This window comes from Piliocolobus tephrosceles, chromosome 4, assembly GCF_002776525.5.
Source record: "Piliocolobus tephrosceles isolate RC106 chromosome 4, ASM277652v3, whole genome shotgun sequence".
NCBI lineage: Eukaryota > Metazoa > Chordata > Mammalia > Primates > Cercopithecidae > Piliocolobus > Piliocolobus tephrosceles.
Window position 1 is genome coordinate 113,963,678 of NC_045437.1, and position 25,993 is coordinate 113,989,670.

General features: G+C 54.3%; 2 protein-coding genes across 10 annotated transcripts; one reads left to right on the forward strand and one right to left on the reverse strand.

Moving 5' to 3' along the window:
- Positions 1-968: 968 nt before the first annotated feature.
- Positions 969-4,131, reverse strand: EIF4E1B (eukaryotic translation initiation factor 4E family member 1B). Its single transcript, XM_023185018.1, has 7 exons — positions 4,117-4,131; positions 3,654-3,844; positions 3,184-3,279; positions 2,475-2,538; positions 1,704-1,817; positions 1,431-1,570; positions 969-1,083 (listed from the first exon to the last, which is right to left on the reverse strand). The coding sequence occupies exons 1-7, from the start codon at positions 4,129-4,131 to the stop codon at positions 969-971; spliced, it is 735 nt and encodes a 244-aa protein (XP_023040786.1).
- A 9,456-nt stretch (positions 4,132-13,587) lies between these two features.
- SNCB (synuclein beta) lies at positions 13,588-23,995 on the forward strand. Of its 9 annotated transcripts, XM_023185148.2 has the most exons (7): positions 13,614-13,862; positions 14,177-14,332; positions 14,464-14,593; positions 17,374-17,415; positions 17,614-17,732; positions 22,779-22,868; positions 23,239-23,874. In XM_023185148.2, the coding sequence occupies exons 3-7, from the start codon at positions 14,473-14,475 to the stop codon at positions 23,269-23,271; spliced, it is 405 nt and encodes a 134-aa protein (XP_023040916.1). In that variant the 5' UTR covers positions 13,614-13,862; positions 14,177-14,332; positions 14,464-14,472; the 3' UTR covers positions 23,272-23,874. The 9 variants fall into 9 exon arrangements, with proteins under 9 accessions (XP_023040918.1, XP_023040915.1, XP_023040921.1 ...); XM_023185150.1 differs by lacking the exon at positions 17,374-17,415 and having other exon boundaries at positions 13,588-13,862; positions 23,239-23,995; XM_023185147.1 differs by lacking the exon at positions 14,177-14,332 and having other exon boundaries at positions 13,588-13,862; positions 23,239-23,995.
- The last annotated feature ends 1,998 nt before the right edge of the window (positions 23,996-25,993 follow it).

Consider the following 25,993-nt stretch of genomic DNA (forward strand, 5'->3'; position numbering starts at 1 on the left):
CTTCACCCAGCGGAAATTCAGCTCTACTTATTCTGACTCAAACTCAGGCCAAACGAGGGCCTGGGCCTTGGTGCCACGCCGGCTGCACCCTGCCAGGTGCATATGCCCCAGCACCTGGCTCAAGCCCCTTTGGTGGCTGAGTTCCCCCAGCCGCGCCCCCTATCCTCCATACTGGCCTGGGTCCTGGTCAGGCTCCTTGATACCCAGTGATCTCACAATGAGCCCCTGTAAGACAGGACACGGGCAGATCAAAGTTTGGGGGAACCTGAATCTTACTCCAGTTTGAAGCCCTCTTAAAAATAATTCCAACTTTGTTCAGAAGTTTTTATTTAAAACAGGAACAGAAACATGCTTAAGCTTTTATTGTCAAGTTTATCCACTTCTACCAGAACCTTGGTGAGATCTAGCCCAGCATCCCCCCACCTCCACCTCAGTCTGGTCCTGAGGCAGACAAGGCCCAAACAGCCTGGCCACAGCTAGTGAGAAGGGGAGCGGCCTTGCAAGGCTCTCTCAGTCCTGAGCAACCCACATATCCCTCTGTACAAATGATGGTGTTCACCCTCCAGAGTGTCTGTGCCCTTGAGCCCCCCACCCATGGGAGAGTCTGTCTCTCAGGTCACCTCGCCCCCTTCTTGGGTAGCAACAGAGTAAACACTGGACTATGGGCTTCTCCACCTACCATAGAGCTCTCCTTCCCCGCCATGACTCACCCCACCCCTGGGAGTTTCCTCCACCCTGCTGCTGTCCTGTGGCCCCAGGACAAGCTAGGTCCTCAGACTGCCACCACTACCCCCACCTGGCCCCTAGGGCCCAGGCCCCAACTCCTGTTAAAGAGTGTTTGCATTCCTGTTCACTTGAGGACAGGTAAGAACTAGGCTGTCTGATCCCCAGTCCCACCCCACCCCCACAAAGTAATGAGGCTCGGGTGGTGGCTGTCCCATTACATAGAAGGGGTGCCAAGGCCCCCCTCACACCACAAACTTGTTCTTGGCTAGGGAGTTGCTCTTGGTGGCTGTGTCTGCGTGGGCCTGGTACCCAATGATGGTCTTCGGGGAGAGGCCCAGGCGCTCTTTGTATACACGCCTGCAGGTGCAGGGGACACAGGAAGAGAGACACAGGTAGTCATCAGAGGGTCCTAGAGATAACCTAGGCCACCAGACTCCTACCCTCATTCTGGCCACAGCCACACCTGTTGTGTCTTATCCATGTGGAAAAACAAAATATGACCCCCTTAATGCAAAAGGAGAACCGCACTGCTATAATAGAAAGTTAGAAATCTGGACACCAGACCCTTCCATACAGGTGGGCAAGGCAGAAAGGAGACAGGCTACGGAGACTTCCAGAGGTCTCCCTTGGAGGCCAAGCCACCTCCACCCACCTTCCCTCTAGAAGAGACCCAGCCCCCACCCCGTGCCAGAGAACCTCCTCACCCAATGTGCAGCACACCCGCCTGGTTTTCTGCCTCCTTGGTCCACACAGCGATCTTGTCCCCCTTGGTGCGGATGTTGACGACGGCCCCACATACCTCCCTGCTGTGTTCCTCAAAGCTCTCCCCGATCAGACACAGCAGCTGGACTCAAAGTAGGGAGTTGTGAGATCACCGGCTGGGACATAGGGACTGGCCTGCCATCCTTGAGACCACTGCCACCATGAGACCCACACAGCCCGTCTCTTCCCCTGAGGACCCTCCTCCTCCAACTCACCGTCTCCAGCCACAGCCGGTCCAGCTCAATGTGGCGCTGCTGCTTGGCCAGGCTGACCAGCCAGCGGCCACCCCGCTTATTCCTGCTGTCCTCCCACATGGGCTGGATGCCATCCTGCAAGGCAGATGGCAAGTCAACTGCCTCCCTGTGTTCAAAGGGAAGTGGGGACCCACCTACCATCCCGGTCTTATCCGCTCTCTGCTGAGGCCCTAAGTAGGCCAGATTCTCTTATCCTCCTTCCCTCCATGCAAGCAGGTTCCACCCCCAGCCACTCAGCCCCCGGACAGACAGCACTGGTCACCTTGTATAGTGTTGTATATGTGCATGTCTCCTTTACTGAGTTCCTTGAGATAAGCATTCAAATGGGGGTGGATTATGGAAACCTCAGGGGGCAGACCCCAGTGCAGGCAAGGGGGACATCCCGGGCTTGGCTGCATGGTTCCCAGGCAGGGCAGAAGTCACCTGGAGAGGTCTCTAAATGTCAGCCCTCCAGGGATGGGTGTGGCATCAGTGAGTGTCCTCAAGCAATTCTGATGCCCTTCCCTAGTTAAGGAGCCAGGCCAGAAATCTCTCTCCCTCCCTCTTCCCCTTCCCGCCGCCTCTTAAGGTCCTCCAAGGTGTGGCTTGGGCCTGACCTACTCTGTACGGGCTCCTGTGGAGCATTTCCTCCAGTCAGAAACCGCAACTCTGCTGAGAGGTGGCCCGTAGCTCCCCACCCCCACCCCTCTGAGGGATTAATGCAGTGGAAGCCGGGAGGGAAAGGGAGCTTACCTTGAATAGGGCATAGTCACAGCCAGAGGAGAGCTTGCTGGCCAGCTGGATGTGGCTGTAGAGCCTGGACAGAGCCCCCCGCCCCCCCATGCCAAAAGTCAAGGCTTTTTAGGGCCTGGTTCCAACTGGGCTCAGCCCTCCCAACTCCTCATCTGACCCCATGGCCTCCAAGCTTTTGCTTACACTGGCCTGCCACCTGGGATTTCACCCCCGTTTATCCAAACTCTCAAGACCCACCTTCTCCACGGCGCCTTCCCAGTGAAGGCTGAGCCAACCCCTGCGGAGGGTTTTGGACCCCCTCATGCGCCCCTCTCCAGCTACAGCCGAGGCCTTCTCGCCCTCCCTAGAGCCTAGTGCAGCCCTTTTCAGAGCCACTCCTGTGAGCACCTGGACACTGGGGCGGCCGAGTCCTCCCCTTGCAGCTGAGACAGGTTCAGAGAGGGGAAGGAACTTGCCCAGGTCACAAAGTCATGGAGTGGCTGAGTCAGGGTCAGCTCCCTGCTCCTCCCGCTCCCCAGGTTCTCTCCCTGAGCCCAGGGAAGGTGGTGGGGTGGGGGGTGGCCGTGCTCTACACTCCCTGGGCAGAATCCACCAAGCCCCAGCCCTCACCAAGGCTGAAAGGCCCTAGGGAGGGCTGGCTCAACCAGGAGAAAGGGAGCCCAGAGCTCAGAGACCCCCAACTCTAGCCCCACTGGGGACAGACACTCACGCCCAGAAGTCCTCCACACTGTCCACCTTGGTGACCAGGTGTAGGTTGTCCTGCCAGGCCCGGCTGCGGTCATTCTTGAAGAACCACAGAGCCCACCTGGTGGGGGAAGCGGGAGGTAGCCAGGCGGAAGCAGAGAGCTCCTGAGTCCACCCCCGGACACCTGGACTGACAGGGAGGACCCGCCCCTTCGAGGGCGCACCGGTAGATGAGATTTAGGGCAGAGAATTCCACTTGTAGGTGAATGAAATCAGTTGTCCTGAAGGGCACGGGAGGAGTGGGGGTGTTTGACCCACAGTCTCTGAGGGGTTAGGGCTGGAAGGGTCAACAGGGCCCAAGGCTTAGGTCAGCTCTGGCCTCCCACGGATGAAGAGCTAGGGCTGAGAAAGGAGGGGTTGCCCAAGGCCACGTTGCCAGCACAGAGGCTGGCCTGAAAGCAGGGGGCTGTGTTCCACCTGCAGGTTCCTTCCTACCTGTTCTGCAGGGGGTGCAGCTCCAGCTTGACTTCCATGGGGATTCCCATCCGGGCCTTCCCTCTCAGAGACAGCAAAGTCCTGGGAGAGTTCGGAACCTTTTCTCCCATGGGCGTCCTCTCTGCTGCTTCCTCCTCCTTCTTCTCCTCCTCCTCCTCCCACTCTTGGATTCCACCCTTAGCTTCACTCACCTGAGCAAAAAAAAAGGAGCCAGGATGGGTAGTGAGCTCTGGCCCTGGCTGTCCCTGTGCCCACCCTGCCCGTCCCCTGCTCCAGGAGGGGAAGGCAGGGGCACTCACAAGGCCTGCAGTAGCCATGCCCAGCTCAGGCTCCATGGACGACCCAGCATCTGAAAAGCCCCCCCGCTACCAGCTTTTAACCCACCAGCACCTGCCCCGCCCACCTGGGGTGGGGGAGAGGGTGGGGCCGTGGTGCGTTGGGGTAGCGAGGCCAGCCTGATTACCTCAACAGCAAACATTTAGTGAGTGCCTTCTCCATGCAGGCCTGGGACTGGGGAAGCAGCTGTGACCAAGCCAACCCAGCCCCACACCGTGGGGGCCAAGACGTGAAGGTAAGGGTCAATATTTGGAGTCTGCCCGAAGGGAAAGCAAGGTCTGCATCCCATGGAGGGTGACCCCAGAATGTGAGGTGGACGGCCCTGCAGATGGCAGAAGCAGAGACACTGATATGGCCGTGGGGCCATCTGGCACCATCCCCATCCTTGCATCAGAGCAGGTATTCATCTGGTCTCTGGAAGCACCTGAGTTTGTTTATTTGTTTGTTTGTTTTTAAATAAAATATTTTTTTGACTAGAGATGAAGGGATCTCACTGTGTTGCCCAGGCTGCTCTCGAACTCCTGGGCTCAAGTGACCTCCCATTTCAGCCTCCCAAAGTGCTGGGATTACCGGCATGAGCCACCATACTCAGTGGCATCTGAGTTTTCTAAAAGTTTAATCATCTGCCAACATTTAGACATGGGGGATTTTATACTAAGATTCACATTTTTGGTTTCTCTTGAGAATTTGGAAAGGTCCTCCTGGACCTACTGCCTCATAGGCACCTAGTCCCTTTGGAGACACATGAGGCTCCCTACAGCCCCCACCTTACCTCCTGCCCCACCTGAGTGTTCTCTGCCTGACATGGATGGTGAGGGTCAGGGCCACAGCCACACAGCCTGGGTTCCAGACCTGATTCTAGCCTGACTGCAGCCAAGCCTGCGCTTCATCGAGTCAGTTTCCCCATCTGTAAAATGAGAATGTTAATCATACACAACTCAGAAGCTTGTTGAGGGTATTACATGATATAGAACCCATAGAACAAGGCCTGGCTCCTGCTCAACAGAAGTCAGCTGAGTGTTCTCCCAGGCTGGGGAGGGTGGGGACTGGAATAGGGAAGGAAGGCGGGGAAGCTTTGGACACCTTTCTCAGCCTTCTGAATGACCCCTTTTCTGTGGAGGCTGAAGCCTCCCCAGGTCCTTTAAAGTTTTGCATCCTCCCCTTGGGCACTTTTAGGATCCCAGACGTATAAAAGGCCCTGCTCCTCCCCGGCTTGTGACCATCTAGAGGCTGAGTATTTGCTCAACCCACATCCTTAAGCCCTCATATGTGCTAGGCACAGGGTTAGGTGCTGCTACGGTGATGAGCAAAAAACAAGCGGGCTCTGCGCTCAGGTTTATGAGATTATGCATCCATCAGACAATCTGTTTCATCACAAACACAACCCACTGAAGGAAAGGGATTCAGGGATGGGAGAACCTAAAAAGTCCACGATCCAAGCTGGGGGCTTCAGAACAGCAGTTCTCAGGTGTGTATATCAGAATCACCTGCACAGCTTGCTCATCACACGCGGCTGGGCCCTGTCTCAGAACTTCTGACGCCTTAGTTCTGGGCTTGGGCCTGAGGATGTTTCCGTTTTATTTATTTGTTTATATTGTTTTGAGGCAAGGTCTCACTCCAGCTGCCCAGGTGGGAGTGCAGTGGTGCCATCTCGGTTCACTGCCATCTTGACTTCTCGGCTCAGGTGACTCGCCCACCTCAGCCTCCCGAGTAGCTGGGACTACAGGCATGCACCACCATGCCCAGCTAGTTTTTGTTGTTGTTGTTGGTTTTGTTTTGTTTTGTTTTGTAGAGGTAGGGTTTCTCCATGTTGTCCAGGCTGGTCTTGAACACCCAGACTCAAGCAATCTGCCCACCTTGGCCTCCCAAAGTGCTGGAATTCCATGCGTGAGCCAATGCGCCTGGCCCAGGATGTTTGTATTTCTAACAAGTTCCCAGATGTTGCTGGTCAGGGACCCCGTTTTAAGAACCACTGGGTTGGAAGAAGCTCACTGAGAGGTGGTATTTGAGCTGAGACCTAAAGCATGAACAAGAAATAATAGGAAATAATTAACTGGGTCGGGGAGGGCATCTCTGGGAGTAGGAACAGCATGTGCAAATGCCCTGGGGCAAAGGGAATGTGGAATACCAGTGGACGAGAAGACAAGCCAGTGTGGGCGAAGCCAAAGGGGGAAAGAAATGGGTAAGCCTGATCCTAGGGGCAGTGGGGAGCCACTGAGCATTCCCAGTGTGTGCAGACCGGCTGGGGAGGCAATCAGATATGCTTTTCAGCAGGTTCTCTGGATTGCTGTGCAGGAAACAGACCCCTGTGGCTGCAAGAAGATGTGGGGAAACACTGACTAGGATGCTAATGTAGTCGTCCAGGTGACAGATGGGGTGGCAGAGAAGATGGAGAGATGATGATAGATTCAAGGAGTATGTAGAAGCAAAACTCAGTGATATTTGGTAGGCCCTGGAGGGGTGAAGCACTGTGTCCCACTTATCTATTGCTGCACAACAAACCACCCCAAACTTAGTGGCTTAAAACAATCATCATCATTTATTATGCTCACAAGCCTGCAATGTGGGACAGCCCAGCTCTCCTTCAAAGGGAGGTCAGCTAGGGTGGCTTACAGGTTAGGGCTGGAGTCATCTGCTCACTCTCACGTGGGGCAGCTGATGCCAGCTGTCCGCCAGAGCCTCAGCTGGGGGTGCTGGCCAGGATCGCTCTGCGTGGCTTCTCCATGTGGCTGCTTGGCTCCCTCACGGCGTGGTGGCTGGGTTCCCAGAGCAAGCCTCCCAGGAGACAGGAAGCAGAAGCTGCCAGTTTCTTAAGACCTGGGCCTGAAACCTGGCACCACATCAGACCCACTGTATTCTACTAGAGTCACAGGCCCAGATTCAAGGGAGGGGACATACTGCCCCCTCTCCGTGGGAGGAGCATTGAAGAAATTTGGACAGAGGGAGCACTGGAGGAGGACCAGGCTGGGAAGAGATCACGAATCTAGATTTTTTTGTTGTTGTTTTGAGACAGGGTCTCACTCTGTTGCCCAAGCTGGAGTGTAGTGGCATGATCATAGCTCACTGCAGCCTCAAACTCCTCGGTTCATTCTCCCTTCTCAGCCTTCCGAGGAACTGGGACTATAGGTGCATACCACCATGTCTGGCCAATTTTCAATTAAAAAAAAAGAGATGGGGTCTCAATATGTGGCCCAGACTAGTCTCAGATCAGCCTGGGAGGGTTCAAGTGATTCTCCTGCCTTTGCTTCCCAAAGTGCTGGAATTACAGGTGTGAGCCATTCTCCTGCCTTTGCTTCCCAAAGTGCTGGGATTACAGGTGTGAGCCACTGTGCTGGCCAGGAATCTAGATCTGATTAAGAAAAATGAAGGAAGGGCTCTCCCCCAGTACCAGGCATGGTCTTAGCTACCTTACAACTGTGGCCCAGAGCCCAGCATGGAATGGCCCTCCCAGCCACAGCACCCCTTCCCACCACCTCCCACAGCTTCCAGCCTGGGAAAGCCGCTGGAATCTTGGATTGACGTGACTAAGGAGAGACCTTAAGAGCAACCCCCTGGCCCTACAGGCATCCTGGCCCCTCCCTGAGCCCTCCCAAGTCTGTCTATGGGGGACATCTTCATGTCAGGATTGAACCAGCTGGGGCTCTTGAATCCCAGCCCTACCATCCTGTTCCTAAAATATCTTGAATCTGCCCATTCCTCTCCTTCCCGACTCCCCTGACCCCAGGGAAGCTGACTATGACTTTGGCTGCTACATGAGTCTTTCCTGACACTCCATTTGCTTCCACTCCTGCTTTCCTACAGAAAGTTCTCCAGGTTCCTCGGGGGGATCATTTAAAATATTAATCTGGTCACATAACTTCTTTGTTTAAAACCAAGGCCAGGTGTGGTGGCTCACGCCTGTAATCCCAGCACTTTGGGAGGCTGAGGCAGGTGGATCACCTGAGGTCAGGAGTTCAAGAGTAGCCTGGCCAACATGGTAAAACGCTGTCTCTACTAAAAATACAAACAAACAAACAAACAACAACAACAACAAAAACTAGCCGGGCATGGTGATGGGCACCTGTAATCCTAGCTACTTGGGAGGCTGAGGCAGGAGAATTGCTTGAATTGGGGAGGTGGATGTTGTGGTGAGCCAAGATCGCGCCATTGCACTCCAGCCTGGGCAACAGAGTGAAACTGTATCTAAAAAAAAAAAAAAAAAACCTCCAGGACACCCAGGATGTGATCCAAAGTCCAGATCCTGGGCTTGCAAAGTTCTTGGGAGATCCAGCCTCCCATACCCTGAGCACATGGAGCCTCCAAAAGGCCAGATTAGTTCCTGCCTCAGGGCCTTTGCACTTCTAGTTTTCTCAGCAACTTTTTACAGAACTTCTCGTTGTCATTCTGGGCTTGGCTCAAATGTCACCTTCTCAAAGAGGCCTTCCCTGACTGCTACCCTATCTAGAGAAGAGCACTCTCCCGCATGCCCTCGAACTCATCACCCTGTTCTATTTCTTTCTTAGCGCTTAACACTTCTTATTTCATTTATTCATTCAAAAAATGATGACCTACCAATTACTTTGTGCCAGACACCATTTTAGGCTCTGGGAAGCACAGCTGTGAACAAAATGGTTTCTCCTCTTTGCATCAGAAGGCCCTAGGACTCAGCCCTGGCACCTCTTCTCTGTTCTGTCAGTACTTGCTGTTTCATGCCGTTATTCAGTAATGGGCATTGCATGTCATTGAGATGGTGACATGCTTAGCCACCACCAGAAATCCAGAAGAGCATATCCAACTGCCTGCCCGACAGCTCCATCTGGGTATCTAATGTGCATCTCAGAGCTACCATGTCCAAAGCTGAATTCCTGACACCTCCTCTGCCCCGCTCCAGACTTGCTCTTCCAACCGTCTTCTCCACCCTTCCAACTGCTCAGCCGAAAACGTTGGAATGGTCCTGGGGCTCTGTCTCTCACGTGTGAGCACATGCCATGACCGGTTCTCCTTTCAAAACATCCAGGACCCAACCACTTCTCTTGGTGTCCATTGCCACCATGAGCGATTCTCCTGCCTCAGCCTCCTGAGTAGCTGGAACCACGGGCACATGCCACCATGCCCGGATAATTTTTGTATTTTTAGTAGAGACAGAGTTTCACCATGTTCGCTAGGCTGGTCTTGAACTCCTGACCTCAGGTGATCTGCCCGCCTCAGCTTCCCAAAGTGCTGGGATTACAGGCATGAGCCACTGTTAAATTATATAAAGTTATAGTTAAATTATGTTAAAAACATAGATAATACTCAAAATGCATAACTTCCTAGTTATTTTACTATTATCTGTGCTCTTAAGGTTATTTTTATCTACGTTATCTGTATCATGAAAATTCTAGATAACTGAACCAGTTTTCTGTTCAGTGACATCACACTGACAGCTTGGAATCAGCTATGGTGGGTATATTTTACCCCACGGACATTGGCAACTACAAATGTAGGTATTCCTTCCCGCCTGCCCTTCTCCCGCCCCAACCTCGGAGAACCATTTGTGTCATTTGTTAAAGAATTCTGACTACACTGTGGCTCAAATTTGCACCTGAAACCAGCCTGGAGTGCTTTCCTGAGCTCTGGGCTCAGATACTCTACTATCTGCTGGACACCTCCTCCAGCTTGTCTGTCATTCCCCCAGGCAAGTTCATCATCATCTCCCACCAAGCTGCTCCACCCCCTCATGCCTATTTCATTTTGCAGCAGCATCACTCACTCCATTGTCCAACCCAGAAACCTGGGAATCTTCCTCGACTTGTCCTTCTCCCTCTCCCATAACACCTAATAAGTTACTCCCAAGTGATATTCACATCTCTCCTTCCAGCCCTGCTCCAGCCCCACTGGGGCTTCTGTAATTCAGGCGTCCTTTTCCCTCCTCTGGAGTCTGCCCCAGCCTCCTACTGATCTTTCTACAGCCAGTTTTATCCTCCTCCAACCCATCTCCATTTGGCCCCATAAAATGTAAATCTCATTAGGTCTCTTGTGCTTAAAGTCCTTCAGTGACTTCCCGTTTCCTGTGATCTGAAGTTCAGATACGCTTCATTTCATCTTCTTTCTCCCTTCCTCTTTCCCCCGCTCCTCCATCCTCCTTCATCTTTCTTTATCTCATACTCTGGCATCAGGAGTTCTTAATCCCAAGCCACAGAAATCACTTCTGGGTGATTTAAGCAGATAAGGAGTTTATTAAATATTGGGCAGCTCATGGGCCAGGTGCAATGACTCATACCTGTAATCCCAGCACTTTGGGAGGCTGAGGTGGGAGGATCACTTGAGGCCAGCAGTTTGAGGCCAGCAGTTCGAGACCAGCCTGGGCCACCTAGTGAGATTCCGTCTCTACAAAAAATAAATAAGTAAATGACAAACAAATACCCCATCTCTACAAAAAATAAGTAAATCACAAACAAATACCCCATCTCTACAAAAAATAAGTAAATCACAAACAAATAATAAATATTTGTTAAATTAGTCAGGCATGGTGGCATGCACCTGTAGTCTCATCTACTGAAGGGGCTGAGATGGGAGAAGCGCTTGAGACCAGGAGTTCGAGGCTGCAGTAAGCTATGATTGATGTGCCGATGTGCCACTGTACTCCAGCCTGGGCGATTCAGTGAAGCCTTATCTCTTAAAAAAAAAAAAAAAAAAAAAATACTGGACAGCTCAAATAATCTCCAGGATAGCTAGAAAATCCACATTGGTGACCACACAGGCTGAAATGATGCCCCAAATCCCACTACCAGGCAGACCCATGAAGAATCCCAACACCATGGCTGGGCATGGACAGTGCAGCTTGTCCTGTTGGTGTTGGACACTCCCACAGTGAGTGTCACTGCTGCCAATGATCCTTGGCAGGAGCTGCCACCACCACTTTTCCACACCACAACACACCCCCGCCTCCTTCCCTGCTGCTTCCTGGGACTAGCTTCCGGTCCCAAGTCTGGAGCTGCACCTGTCAGTCACATGTCCTGGTTGCAAGGAAGACTGAGAAAGCAATTATTTGGCATGGTCATCTCTCAGAGGGGAAGGTGGGTTCTGCCTCAGAAGGTGGGGGACCCCTTTAAACATGCGAAGGGGGAATTCTGATGCTGACAGACCAAAAATAATTACAGGTATCCTCCATGCTAGTTCTTTTTTTTTTTTTTTTTTTTTGTGATGGAGTCTTGCTCTGTCGCCCAGGCTGGAGTGCAGTGGCATGATCCCGTCTCATTGCAAGCTCTGCCTCCCTGGTTCACGCCATTCTCCTGCCTCAGCCTCCCGAGTAGCTGGGACTACAGGCGCCCGCCACCATGCCGGGCTAATTTTTTGTATCTTTAGTAGAGATGGGGTTTCACTGTGTTAGCCAGGATGGTCTCGATCTCCTGACCTTGTGATCCGCCTGCCTCAGCCTCCCAAAGTGCTGGGATTACAGGCTTGAACCACCGCGCCCAGCCGCTAGTTCTTAAAATAATACAAGTAAAATACTATCCAAGGGAAAATAATCAAACAGCACAAGGAAGGAAGGCAATGGAATGTGAAACTTCCTTCCCGGAACCCTCTCAGTCCCATTTCCTAGGTGCAACGCCCTTTAACAGTTTTTTCAGAAATTATTACAGATGTGTGGCCAGGTGAGGTGGCTCATGCCTATAATCCCAGCACTTTGGGAGGCCTAGGAGGGCAGATCACTTGAGGTCAGTAGTTCGAGACCAGCCTGGCCAATATGGTGAAAACTTGTCTCTACTAAAAATACAAAAATTAGACAGGTGTGGTAGCACATGCCTGTAATCCCAGCTACTTGGGAGGCTGAGGCAGGAGAATTGCTTGAACCCTAGAGGTGGAGGTTGCAGTGACCCAAGATTGCACCACTGCACTCTAGTCTGGGTGACAGAGGGAGACTCTATCTCAAAAAAAGAAAAAGAAAAAAGAATTGTATATCTAGCCATAAATATGTGTATGTTTATATATAAAGTGTCTGTGTATAATGTATATAGTATGTGATAAGTATGTATATGTTAGTATATAATATATATTTGACACATAGAAAATTATAAATACTTATACATAAAATATAATTCCCTTTGTATAAAAATTGGCTCATTCCACACATTGCAGTTTGGCACCTTGCTTCTCCCACTTAACACCGCATCTTGGCACACTCCCATGTCAGCACACATGGGTCTAGCTCATCTTTCCCAACCATAGTGTGGCACTGCACTGGGTGGACATGCCACAGTTAGCTAGCCAGTCCTGTACAAGTGATCATTTAGATCATTTTCAGTTTTTCGCTACAAAAAAACATGCTACAGTGAATCCTTGCACAGATATCTTTGTGTGCATGTATGACTAGAGTCACACGGGATCAATTCCTGGAAGGGGAGCTGTTGGCTCCAAAGGCGCATGCATTTATGCTTTTGGTAAACACTGCCAAATTGCCTTCCAAAATGTCTGCGCCAATTTGCAGTTCTACCAGCGGCCTGTGAACGTTTTTTGTTTGGTTCGTTCGTTCGGTTTTTTCTTTTTCTTTTTCTTTCTTTTTTTTTTTGCAGTCTGGCTGCTGGTGGCCCCCTTACCTAATTACCTGTCACTTACACACCCTGCATTTCTGGCCACAGTGCCTTTGCTCATGCTGTACCCATAGCCAAAAATTCTCTTTCTCCCTAGCCTGCTAGATGAAGTGTTCCCCTTCCTGCCAGGCCACAGTTCAGATGTCACCTCTTTTTATGTCCTTTCCTGACTCCCCTAAGCTGTCAGAGTCCCTTTCCTCTGGGATACTACAGCTTCTTGGGCATAATTCTATCATAGCACCAACTGAGGGCCTACTGTGTGCCTGGCATTCTGTGATCATTTTGACAGTCCCCACCATAAGCACACAAAAATGTGGTTTTGTTCACCTCCCTCCATCCTGGCTCTACAGCTGCGCTGTCTTTTGTCAGCACAGTACTGCTTTGGGGCCTTTGCATTTGCACTTTCTATGGATCTTGTCCTCACCCATGGTGCCTCTCTGGAGTCTCTACAATTCACCTGCTGGTGGAGGCTTTCCCTGACCACCCTGTCTCAAGCACCCCTCCTCTAGTCCCCGTGTTACATCACCGTTACCTTCACAACTTACAAGCTGTAATGACTTTGTTGCTTTCGATGTTGATCCGTTTATTTTCTGTCCTGTCTTCCTCCGCTGAGCACACGAACACACACGTACAAACACCCCCATGGTAAGCTTCCCCAGACCAGGAACCTTGTTTTCCTTTTCCACTGCCTCCAGCCTTGAACCTGCACCACTTGTCTAAGCGCTCAGTAAACATTCGTTGAATTAACCACTCCTGTTTTACAGAGGAGGAAACTGTCATTCAGAAAGGAGAGCCAAGTAGCTCAAGGTCCCACGGTTAATAAAAAGCACAGCTGAGATTCGAGCCCAGCAGAACTCCAAATCCAGTCGTGTGATTTCTTCCCCACTCTTCGCACGCCGCATTGTCCCCCTCCTCCGCCTCCCAACAGACTACGAGAGCCTCACGCCCGGGGCCCCGAGGGGCGCGTCCCAGGCCCGCCCCCGGAGGCTCATCGGCTACGCGCAGTCACCCTCCCCGCCCCCTGTCAGTCAGGCCGAGGGGGCGGCGCGGCCGCCAGCGGGGTGCTGAGCTCAGAGCTGCCGCAGCGCCAGAGCCGGAGCCTGAGCGCGCGAGCTCGTAGGGCGGGAGGATCTAGCGGTGGCTGGCGACGCACCCGAGACCCGGGCACTGCTGCGCTCCTGCTCAGGACCCGCGACCCAGGCGGCTGACCCCGGCCCTATCCCCGCTCCGGCCCCTAGTCCACCCCGGCCCGGCCTAGCGGAGCCCCCGCGTCCGCCCGCCGCAGCCACCGCTCCATCCCCAGCCCCGGCCCCGCATCCAGGTGAGGCGGCCGCGCGCCCGGGATGGGGAACGGGATGAAGGTGGAGAGGGGACTGAGGCGGCAGGAGGGAGCTGGGGAAGGGGATGGAAAATGGAGGGGGATCCGGGGGATGCACGTCAGTGTGCACCCCGGAGTATGTGAGTATGCTCCGGTGTTTGCAGCTGCCCGGGAGGCTGTGGGGACGTGTGTCCGCGCCCGTGTGGGTCGGGGTGTTCGCGCGCGTTGGAGCGTCTGCGTGTCCTGTGTGTGCACGTGAGCTTGTCCATGGTGTATGTTTGTGTGCATGACCGTGTGACTCTGCCGTGCGTGTACAGGCGGGTCCTGGATCTTCGCGCCGAACCAGCACTCCGGTTCCACGGGGCTGCAGGTTGCAGGGCCCGGATAACAGAGGCGGTGGCCCCTCCCGCATCCCCGGGTTTCAAGGACGCTAGGACTCTCCGCGGCCCTGAGGCTTCGCACTGGGGAGTGGGGTGGGATGGGGGAAAGCGGGAGGGGGCTCAGGGTCCAGAAGGGCGCTGCGGTCTCGGGAGGAGGAGGGGACCCACGACCCTCGGAAGGGTGCGGGGCCAGAGCACCGGTGCCCGTGTATCGCCCTCCCCAGGTCGCCAGGATGGACGTGTTCATGAAGGGCCTGTCCATGGCCAAGGAGGGCGTTGTGGCAGCCGCGGAGAAAACCAAGCAGGGGGTCACCGAGGCGGCGGAGAAGACCAAGGAGGGCGTCCTCTACGTCGGTGGGCGAGGGGCGGGGTTTCTGGGGCTGCAGAGCTGGGGATCCCCCAAGAGTGTAGAGCTGGGGCCGGGTCCCGGGAAGGGGGGTTCTGGGCAGGAGAATATGAGTCAGCAGATGGGGCGGGGTCAGCAGGGGTCACGGGGGACATAGCCAGCCCATAGAAGCCTGGGTCTGTATCCGGAAATGGGGACACAGGGCCGGCTGATGAGGGGGAGCTCCAGCTGAAAGGCCAGGGACCAGTGCAGTGATGAAAACAGAGAACCTCCTTTTTCTTATCCTTATTATCATTATTACTAGTTACCTGGTGTTGAACACTTGCTGTATGCCAAGTACTGGGTAAAATGTCATAACATCCATTTCCTCATTTAATGCTCCAGCCCATTCTACAGATAAGAGAAACTGGGCTTCCCAGAGGTCTAAGTACCTTGCCCAAGGTCATCCAGCTGGTAAATGCTGAAACTGGGGTTTGAACCGAGCTTTATAGAGTCGGAAGCCCCATCCCTCCCCTTGTGGCACCTCCCTCCAGCATCTCCAAGGCCAAGTTGAGTTGCGTTCCAGGTCCGCCTGCATCACCACTCCTGTGGTCTTACCATTGCCATCTCTCCTCCCCATCCGCTTTCCTTGCAACCACCGGCTGGTATCAGGAGAAAGGCCAGGGTTGGATAACTTGCCCAGGGTCGTAGCGTATTTGGATTGTGGCCATTTGAAAAATATTTTGTGTCCACTTATTATGTGCCAGGCCTCCTGCGAATGCTGGGGTTTCACAATGAACAGGAAAGAAGGGTTCCTGCTCTCCTGATGGTGATACAGAGCATTTCAGTAGTGCAAGTTGACATCCAGTGGCTCCCTGAAGAGAATGCCTCATCCCTGAGTAGTAAGAGGGGGCAGGGCTGCAGAAAAGCCAGGTGTAAAGGCCCTGGGGTGAGCTGGGGGCAAGGCAGGAAGCAGTGGTAGGAGGTGAGGTCAGAGTGATGGGCAGGAGACAGTTCACGAGGGCCCTTTGCAGGCCAGGGCAAAACATTGTTATCATGGCCATGAGAGATTGTAAGCAAGGGACTGCCATGATGTGATTAGTTTAGAAAGGTCACTTGGGCCTCCGGGGACAGAACAACTGCAGAGAGGTCTGATGGGAGATGGTAAAGCCACAGGATGAGGGTGGCAGGGACGAAGGCGGTGGCAATGGAGACCAGGAGAAGGCTAAATTGCATGTCTGCTTGATACCAGCTCTGGCCTCTCTCCTGCCTCCTCCCCAAGGTCTTTCATTCCTGCTGGCCTCTGGCTCCCTGACATTGTCTCTCTGATAATATAGACTCAGCCCCTCCAAGCCATACTGCTCTTCCCCTTAGATTGGCACTTCCTGTTCCTCCCTCTGCCTGGGAGCCCCTGATGGACCCCAGTTCCTACAAGTTAAAGCCTTGGCTCCCTGTACCCTGGCATTCAGTGCCCTTCACGGTCCTGCCTCAGTTTACGTTTCCCACCACACCCATGGCTCCTGGCACATGGACTGTCCTGAAAGCACATTGCTCTGCCTTGTCTAAGTGGGTCCCTGGGCCTGGGATACCCTCTGCAATTTCCTTTCTGATGTCCATCTGTTCCCCATTTCTCAAGGCCCAGGCAGTGTCCCTTCCCTCCTCACACAGTCCTTGGAGGCTGGAAGACCTCCCCTCAGTTCCTTGAGGTCCAAGAACTGAATCTGTTCTTCTCTTACCCACTTCAGACAGTGAGAGATTGGTCCAGGGCCTGGCACAGAGTAGGTGGAAACTGATGTTTTGTGGGAGGAGTGAAAGGGGAGCATGCAGCCTGCCCCTCCTGTTTCTGGGTGCTGGTTGGCCGTCGCCCTGAGAACCCTGTCTTCCCACGCCAGCCTCTCACCCCAACCCCCTGCCAGGCTCAGCCTGCCTAGACACCCAGTTCTGGCTCCATCACTGTTTTCTGTGTTGCCACATTGTCAGACAGGATACTCCCCGCCCCGTTTCTGGCTCTCATCCTCCAGCCCAGGTCAGGCCCTCTGGCCTTCCCAGCAGCCCCCAGCCATTTTGATGTGACCAAGTTGCTACCCTCCTAGGAAGTCCCAGCCAATGCCATGGGTACCAGTCACAATCTACACATCACCTTTAGACCCACCCTGAGCCTGACACCCCCTACTTTGGCCAGAAGAAGGGGTTTGCACCCTTCTTAGGTTAGGAGGAGAGAATCTTTAAAGGAAATGGAATGGGGCAGTGGGCTGTGGGCAGTGGTGCACTGGGCACGAGGGGAACCTTTCAAAATATATAGCTTTGTCGCCTCCCAGCTTCACCCCTACTCCCACCCCCCACCTGCCTCCCATCCTGGGCTACATGCTGTTAGAGTGGTTGGTAGCTGAAGTTTTAGGGTCAGAAAGGCCGGAATTTGAATATCAGTTCAGCCACTTCCTAGTGGCGGAACCCACACTGAGCTTCCATCTGTGAAACGGGGACAATAACAGCACCCGCCTCCCAGGGCTGGGGAAAAGTGAAGTGCAACGGGGCAGGCAGAGGACCTTACACAGCACCGGCCCTCAGCCAACATCCACTAGAGGGGTGGGGTATCGCCTCAGGCAAGAGAGAACTGCAACTCCTGCAGACAGAGGTGTGGGGGCCCAGTGCAGTGATAAGAGGGGGGTTAACATGGGGGTGCAGGTTGTAGGATGTGGGGACCCAAGGAGGCAGTGACAGGATGCCCACTTTGTCATCACCATGCTGTGCTGGAGTTTCTGTTCCCTCAGCACAGAGCCCTTAAATGTGCCGCTTTTTCTCCCGGCAGGAAGCAAGACCCGAGAAGGTGTGGTACAAGGTGTGGCTTCAGGTACCAGCCCAGCCCTGGCACCAGCCCCTTCTCTCACTTAGGCCGGTGATCTGGCCGGGAAAGAGGGCAGGGGTGGGGGAGACCCCCAAGGCTTCTGCGGGAATGCACTGTGGGAAGGGCAGGTCCCGGGATACAAGGTGGGGCATCGATGGTTCCCACTTGCTCCCAAACCCCTTCCTCAACCCCTCCCTGCTCCAGTGGCTGAAAAAACCAAGGAACAGGCCTCACATCTGGGAGGAGCTGTGTTCTCTGGGGCAGGGAACATCGCAGCAGCCACAGGCCTGGTGAAGAGGGAGGAATTCCCCACTGATCTGAAGGTAAGCGATCCTCCTGACCCATACATGCGCGCGCACACACACACACACCAGCACACAAATAAACCTGTCACCATCCCCACCCCTACAATCCTGCCACCAGCATGGAACACAAGCTACTTTGCCTCCCATCCTGCAGGGCCGTGCTAGACTCAGCTCAGAATGCATCTGAATAAAGGCATGCATGGGTGTGATGTGTGATGCTCCCAGTGATGGGGACCCCCAGACCTGGCTGTCTGCGTGTATCCTGCTTGCCAGCGTGACCCAGATGACTACTGGCCACGTCTGCATGTGTCAATGATTGTTCATTCATTTCTTTTCATTCAACAAATATCCATGCCAGAGAGGAATTGTTGTAGAGGCTGTCGCAGTGAATAGGTTCCTACGTTCCTGCAGCTGACATTGTAGTGGGAGAAGATAGTAAAACGCAAGCCAGCAGGCAGGCTGCTTTCCGCGGGGATAAGTGCTACAGAGAAAAGACAGAGAGGGCGATGGGACAGACAGGCAAGGGGTGAGAGGGCTATTTTAGCTGGGAAGGCTTCTCTGAGGAGGAACCATTTGAGCTGACACCCAAGGAATAAAAGAGGCAGCCTTGAGATGTGTGGCAAGCGAATTTCAGGCCATAGGAACAGCAAGTACCAAGGCCCTGAGGCAGGTTGGAGCAGGTGGGAGCTGTGCTGGGGTGGATGTGATCTGTGCAGTTGTGTTTCCTGGGGGCCACTCATGTGTGCATGGAGACAGATCCCCCTACTAGGACCCCCTGATAAAAGGGGATTAAGAGTTGTGAGCTCTGAACCCACCGACCCCTAACCTCAGCTGGATTTGAATCCTAACTCCACTACTTCCCGGCTGCGTGACCCTGGGCAGGTCCCACCATGTCTCTGAACCTGATAGTTCGCTTGTAAAATGTGAGTAAACACAATAGGACTCTTATGCAGATTAGAGATAATATAGATTAGATATTCTCAAAGCTTGAGTGTGTATCAATCACCAAGAGGCTGGGTTAAAATACAGATCATTGGCCCCATCCTTAAAATTTCTGATTTAGTAGGTCTGAGGTGGGGCTGGAGGATCTACATTTCTAACAAGTACCCAGGTGATGTTACTGGTGATGTAACAGGTGATGTTGATGCTGCAATTCCAGGGAACATATTATGAGAACCATGGATATAAAGAGCTGGGTTTGCATAATGTGAGTGCCCCACAAGAGATTGTGGCCACGTGATCACGCAAGCAGTCTGTGTCTGCCTGCAGGGGATCCTGTGAGCACAGGTGTGCCCGGAAGTGGACCCCATGACATGTGTGTGCAGGCATTAGCTGTGGATGCTCTGTGCCTGTCCATGGACATGTGCAGACCCTGCCTCCATGGGGATGGGGGCTCCTTCTGCAGCGTTTGGTTTGGGTGACCAGTGTACGTTCAGCGTGAGTGCACCCACCAGGCTGTGGGAGACCCCATGCTGCCCTCCACTCCTGCCGTTTTGCATAGGTGGTTCCTTCCACTGTTGGAAGTCAGGGTCTTGACTCAGAAGTTCTAGTTCAAGCCCTGTCTCTTATTTTTATTTATTTATTTATTTTTGAGATGGAATTTTGCTCTTGTTGCCCAGGCTGGAGTGCAATGGCACGACCTCCGCCTCCTGGATTCTAGAGATTCTCCTGCCTTAGCTTCCCAAGTTGCTGGGATTACGGGCACCCGCTACCCGTAATTAGCCCGGCTAATTTTTTGTGTTTTTAGTAGAGACGGGGTTTCACCATGTTGGCCAGGCTGGTCTCGAACTCCTGACCTCAGGTGATCCACCTGCCTCGGCCTCCCAAAGTGCTGGGATTACAGGCATGAGCCACTGCGCCCGGCCATGACTTCCCATTTCTTATAATCATGTTACCAATAATCACTCCCATTCATTGATCTCTTTCATGAACAGGTACTGTCCTAGATGTTTTACATGAACTAACTCATTGACTCTTCACAATGTACCTATATGGCACCATAACCAGCCCATTTTACAGATGAAGAGACTGAGGTTTAGAGAAGTGAAGTCACTTGCCCAAGACCCCAGTTCCTGCCTGCCTCCCTCATAAGATGGTCAGGAGGATAAGCTCAGGCCATGTCACTGGAGTTGCTTGGTGATGGCACAGGGCCAGTCCTAGTGCTGTGAGCTGGGGTGCAAAAGAGAGGCAGGTTCAGCCTCTCTGTCAGCCCCAAGGCTGTTTGTGATGTGGGTAGTTGAACAGAATCATTTCTGTCTGGTCACCTTTCTCCTACTGGTGCTTGTTGACGCCTCAAGGCTACCCTCCCAAGGGAGCCCAAGATCGCAGAGTTATAACCCAGACAACAGCCCCTTGGGCCACCAGCAGCATGGGGGGACTCATGCACACCCTGGGTCTGCATTTCTGAGACTCTCTGCTTCAAGCTTGCTTTCCATCCATCATCATGGAATCCTCACCAGCCTCGTTTCCCATGCAAGGCTGCTGAGATTAGAAGCAAAATCACTTGCCTGATGCCAGGTAGCTACCAAGTGGCCAGGCTGGGGTTGTTTGTTTGTTTTCTGAGATGGGGTCCTGCTATGTTGCCCAGGCTAATCTTGAACTCCTGGGCTCAAGCAATCCTCCTGCCTCAGCCCTCCAAGTATCTGGGATTATAGGCTATGGGATTTTATTTTAAGTGAACTTTTTATTGAAGTACAATGTACATGCGGAAAACTGGCAGCTCCATGAAATGTTCACAAGGGGAACTCTCCTTGTAACCAGCAGCCAGCTCGAGACAGAACATTATCCCCCAGGACCCCACCCTGTGACCCTTTCCAGTTCCTATCCCCAGGGCCAGGACTAGGGGGAGACAAAAGAGGTATCTGGGGCACTCGCTCATGGAGTCTCACTTGCACGGCCAGGAGAGGGAGGCCAGGCCTCCCTGACGTCTGCACTCCAGGAGCCTCACCCGCCTCCCATTAGTCCTGGCCCTGCCTATCCCCCTCCAAGGGGAACTGCTTTCTGACTTTTTTTTTAGATGGAGTCTCACTCTGTTGCCCAGGCTGGAGTGCAGTGGCACAATCTCAGCTCACTGAAACCTCTACCTCCTGGGTTCAAGCGATGCTCCTGACTCAGCCTCCTGAGTAACTGAGACTACGGGCGTGCACCACCATGCCTGGCTAATTTTTGTATTTTCAGTAGAGACGGGGTTTCACCATGTTGGCCAGGCTAGTCTCAAACTCCTGACCTCAAGTGATCTGCCCACCTCGGCCTCCCAAAATGCTGGGAGTGGTAACAGGCATGAGCCACTGTTCCTGGCCTTGCTTCCTGGCTTCCGTCAGCACAAAATTAGTTGGGTGTTTTTTGACTTATTGTAAATGTTATCATGAGGCTGGGCGCAGTGGCTTATGCCTGTAATCCCAGCACTTTGGGAGGCCGAGGTGGGAAGATCACCTGAGGTCACGAGTTTGAGAACAGCCTGGCCAACATGGCAAAACCCCATCTCTACTAAAAATACAAAAATTAGCCGGACACGGTGGCACATGCCTGTAATCCCAGCAACTTGGGAGGCTGAGGCAGGAGAATCTCTTGAACCCAGGAGGCGGAGGTTGCGGTGAGCAGAGATCGCACCACTGCACACCAGCCTGGGCCGCAGAGCAAGACTCTGTCTCAAAAACAAACAAACAAAAAAATGTTATCATGAAGTCCATGCTCTTCTATTCTGTATCTGGCTTCCTCCATTCATCAGGAAGTTTGTGAGACTCAGCCCTGCTCTTGTATGCATTGTTGCTCTTCATTCTTGTTGTGTAGTATTCCATTGTGTCATTAGCTCACACGGCACACATCCGTTCTTCTCATGTTGGACCTTTGGGTTGTTTCCAAACAATGTGCTCAAGCTGGCTTTTTTGAGATGGATTCTCACTCTGTTACCTAGGCTGGAGTGTGCGATCTTGGCTCACTACAACCTCCGCCTCCCGGGTTCAAGCTATTCTCCTGCCTCAGCTTCCCAAGTAGCTAGGACTGCAGGCATGCGCCACAGTGCCCAGCTATCAAGCTGGCATTTTAAACACTACATTCCATCCCTGGGTTCTGGTCATAGCTGGGTGACTTGGGGGCAAAAATAACGTTTCCCCACCTCCTAGGCCTTGGCATACCCATCTGTGCAGTGGGGAAATGAGCCAGGTCAGGAGCTGGAAACTCACATGCCCACAGGGCCCACCTAGACAGGTAATGTGAAGGAGCTGACGCTGCCTGGATGGGACTGGGACACCCAGGGTGCAGATATGGTCAGGGCAGGCTTTCCTCGACACCATTGCTCCTGGATCCCAGGTGTGTGCCAGCCCACAAGAGGCCCTGCACAGGTTGTACATGGATCCCAGGCTATCGCGTGTGCTTGTGTGTGCAGCCAGCTCAGTCCCGTGTTTGTTCACATACATGTGGTCACCTGCAGGTGTCTGGCCATGTGTCTGGCAGCCCACCCACATGCATGCCCGCTGGTCTGCGCCTGTCTGGGCAGCAGACGCAGTGGGGAGGGGAGAGTCTTAGCTCACACATCCAAGCAACACCACGAGCTGTGGCTTCCAGCTTATCTTAAAATAGCAACAGCTGAAGAAATGAGGCCACACAGGGCCTGGGGGAGGGATGACTGGAAGGTAGCGGGGAATGGCTCAGAGCCCCTGCCCAGCCCTGTCCCTGAGCCTCCAGCTCCCTTCAGCCCAGAGGAACCCCCAGGGTTATCTCTGGGGTCCCGATGCCCAGCACAGAGTCTGACACAAAGGATGAGGCATAAGCTGGTGACTGAGTATCCAAATGATGGAAGTGCAGAGGCCGCCATGCATGGGGGGAGCACTGTGGAGAGCCAGCTCCCACTCCACACTGTCACTTCAACTGTGATTCAGGGGAATTTCCCCCTTCATCTCCCTCCCACTTCCAAGGCATTCCAAATAAACAACTGAATTAGAAATTATCCTTGCTCTGCCAACCCACCCTAGCTTTCCCCACTCCGACCAGCCCAAAGCTTACCAGTGTGGGAATTTGGGGGGCATCCTGGCTGTCCTCACCAGCCCTGCCCTTCTCTGCCCACAGCCAGAGGAAGTGGCCCAGGAAGCTGCTGAGGAACCGCTGATTGAGCCCCTGATGGAGCCAGAAGGGGAGAGTTATGAGGATCCACCCCAGGTGAGGGGGCAGCAGGGCTGGGTGGGACTTTGGGAATCCAGGATGATTGCTGCCGTCTCTAGCTGGGGTGGGACATCCCTGGCATGAGATGGTTGGGCCAGGGAGCTCGACACCCTTCTTCTAGAACCCAGGCCCCAGGAGGTGGGAGCAGGGAGGAGAGGGCAGTTAGGGTCTAGCGCTGGGCCCCAGGAACCCCTGCCCAGGAATTCTCTGCTGTCCCCAACTTCCAGGCTCCTCCCCTGCCCAGGAAAAGGGGAAGGTACTATTGCTCCTTGAGGGAGAGGGTTATTGGGCCAGGGCTTGGCCATTTGGTCTCCAACTCCTCCTCCCTTTTGCTCTTCTCTACTTCACCCCCATCCCTGTGATGCAGGAGGAATATCAGGAGTATGAGCCAGAGGCGTAGGGGCCCAGGACAGCCCCCACCAGCAGCACAATTCTGTCCCTGTCCCTGCCCCACCCCCTAGAGCCAGGGCTGTCCTTTGACTCCTTCTCCCCAGTCACGAGATCTTCCTTCCGCTCTGAGGCAACCTCCTCCGAGCCTGTGTTAGTGTCTGTCCATCTGTCTGTCCTACCCGCCCACGTCCAACCCTGGGGCGTGGACAGGGCCCGGGCTGCGGCAGCGGCTGGGAGCCTCGCCCCTCCAGTGTTGCCTCCTCCCGTCCAGCGTCTGCGCGGATGTAGCATGTTCTATGTGTTTTTAAACGAAGATCCGAAGCGACGGCTCCTCCCCAATCCCCGACAGTGGCTCTCCAAGGGGCCCCCGGGCAGCCTCAGAGCACCCCGCCCCACTCCCATTAACCCCGAGAACATTTTTTTTTAACCAAAACCAGGAGCCAGGCTGTGCCATGTCCCCCCTCCCACCGCCCCCAGCCGGCCCGGTCCGAACGCGGGCGTCGTGTGTTGTGATTGTGGCATGGAGAGTCCCCATCCCCCCGTGTGAGCGTGTCCCGGGCGGGTGGGCCCGGCCGCCCCCCACGAGTCCATGAATAAAGCTAATCTGTCTGTAGCCGGCGCCGCACGGGCAGGGCTGGGCTGGGCGCCGGGTGGGGGCGGCACATGGCAGCGGGTGTTCCAGGTCCCAGTCTGCCCCTCTGCGCTCTTCGGGGTCTGGCACACACAGCCAAGGTACAAGACTGGCCACCTCTGGCTTCGTGTCTCCATCTCCTACTCTGTCCCCCGGATGGCAGGTCGGGGAGGGTGCCCCCGGGGCTGGGACACGCAGTTGGCTGGGAGGCGGGAAGGTGGCCTCGGGCGCCGCCTGCTAGTCCCTAAAGTGCCAGCTGGGAGTGCAGGATCTAGGGAAGCCCCATGCCACCGCAGTGTTGGGGCGGAAGGGCTCACATCTGGCTGCACAGGCAGCGCAGGCGCGCCGATACCCACTCACGTGCGGACCCCGCGTGCCTGTCCGTGGGTCCAAGTGCGCGAACCCGAGTGTGCGCACTCTGGCCGCGCAAGCGTGCAAACACGCGTGCACGCACGCTGGCCAACACGTGCAGACCAGCGCGCTCCCATTCGAGCGCTGAAAGACCTCTCCCACTCCAGAACGTGGACACGCACAAAGCCCCGCGCATACCTGCCCAACGCAGAAAAACCTGTCTAAGGGGAGGGGAAATGAGCAACTGCTCCTGGAGCCAGCAGAGCCCTGGCCTCCAGTGCTCCACCCTCCCACCCCGACGAAGGCGCCGGAATGTTTGAGGCCGAAAGTTTGAGGTGGGCGAGGGCCCGCAAAGGTCTGGGATGCCGCCTGGGAGCCTTGAGCAGATCAGGATCAGCACTAGGGGGCCCCCAACACCGCCTTAGAGTGAGACAGATGGAGGCGGAGATACTGCTGGCTCCGCGCAGAGGCACCGCCCCACCATTCCCTGCCTTTATTGGCACAGGCACACCCTGCGCGAGGCCCCGCCCCTGCCCTCTCGCCGCAGAGGCCTTGTCTCAGCGCTTGCACCGAGGCCCCGCCCCGTCCCGCAGAGGCCCCGCCCCCACCCGGACGGGATCTTGGCGTGGCTGTGCCGCAGAGGCCCCCAAACTCGCCTGCGCAAGACCCTACCCTATTCTAAACCTCGGTGCGACCTCAATTCCGTGCCGCAAGCCTGCCTCGCCCTCCAGCCCCTAGCTGGAAGAAGTTTGCTCTATTCAGTTAGCCCCCGAGTGTTAGCGCCTCTTTCCCTAAGTTGTTGGAGGCGAGAAGTGGTGCCAAGCTGGGAAGAAGGCCTTGAACGCTGCGGGAGACCGTTCTGCTCAGGTCACCGTGGCCCGCAGGGTAGGGACCTTTATTTCCGGAAGTAAGAGGCAGCTGGCAGACGTGGTGCGGGGGGGGGGTGGGGGGGGGCGGGGAACAAACCGGTGGTCTTGGATTCTCTGAGTCACTTACGTGAGGATGTCACGAGCTCCAGATCCCTTTTGGTTGAATTAAGATGCTTCTCACAACCACAATCCGTGGGGATTGCAAACTCGTGGCCCTCAGGCTGAATTTGGCCTGTAGATATGTTTGATTTGCGAGCACAAGGTTTTAAAATTGTAAAATTTGAATGCCTTTAGGCTGGACACACCTTTTCCGCTTGGCCACGGTCCTGTCCCTTCCTTTTGTATCACACCCATCCACTTCACTCATTTTCATGCACTGCCTGGCCTCTAAAGACTGAGTTTGCCGCCTCCAATCCAGCTGCCAGCACCTGACCCCCATTTTTAAATGCCAAAACCAGGTTTGCCATCTGGCTTGTGGAGAGATTCATTCCTGCTTCCTGGGTGCCAAGCCTCACATCTGGTCCCACTGAGAATGGTTGTGCTCAGAAACCAGTGTTCTTATCTGCCAGGGTCAGTACATTCCAGGCACAGGCTAGAAGTGTCAGCCAAGATACCAGCCTCGTGTCAGAAGCCTTGACCGTGTGCATGTGAGAGCCCACACATCTCATGGGCTCTCCCTTGTGACAGGGACCAACCCATTTCCGAAGTGCAGAGTACATCCCACCATGAAACGCTTATCTCCAGTAATTTCACTGGAAACTGCCCTCAAGTCTTTCTTGTTTTTTACCTCCAATTTATGGATGAAGGAATGAAGGCTGGAGAGGCAGTTACCCTGCCCACCGTCACCGTTGCTGGGAAGTGGCAAAGGCTACATTCGGCCC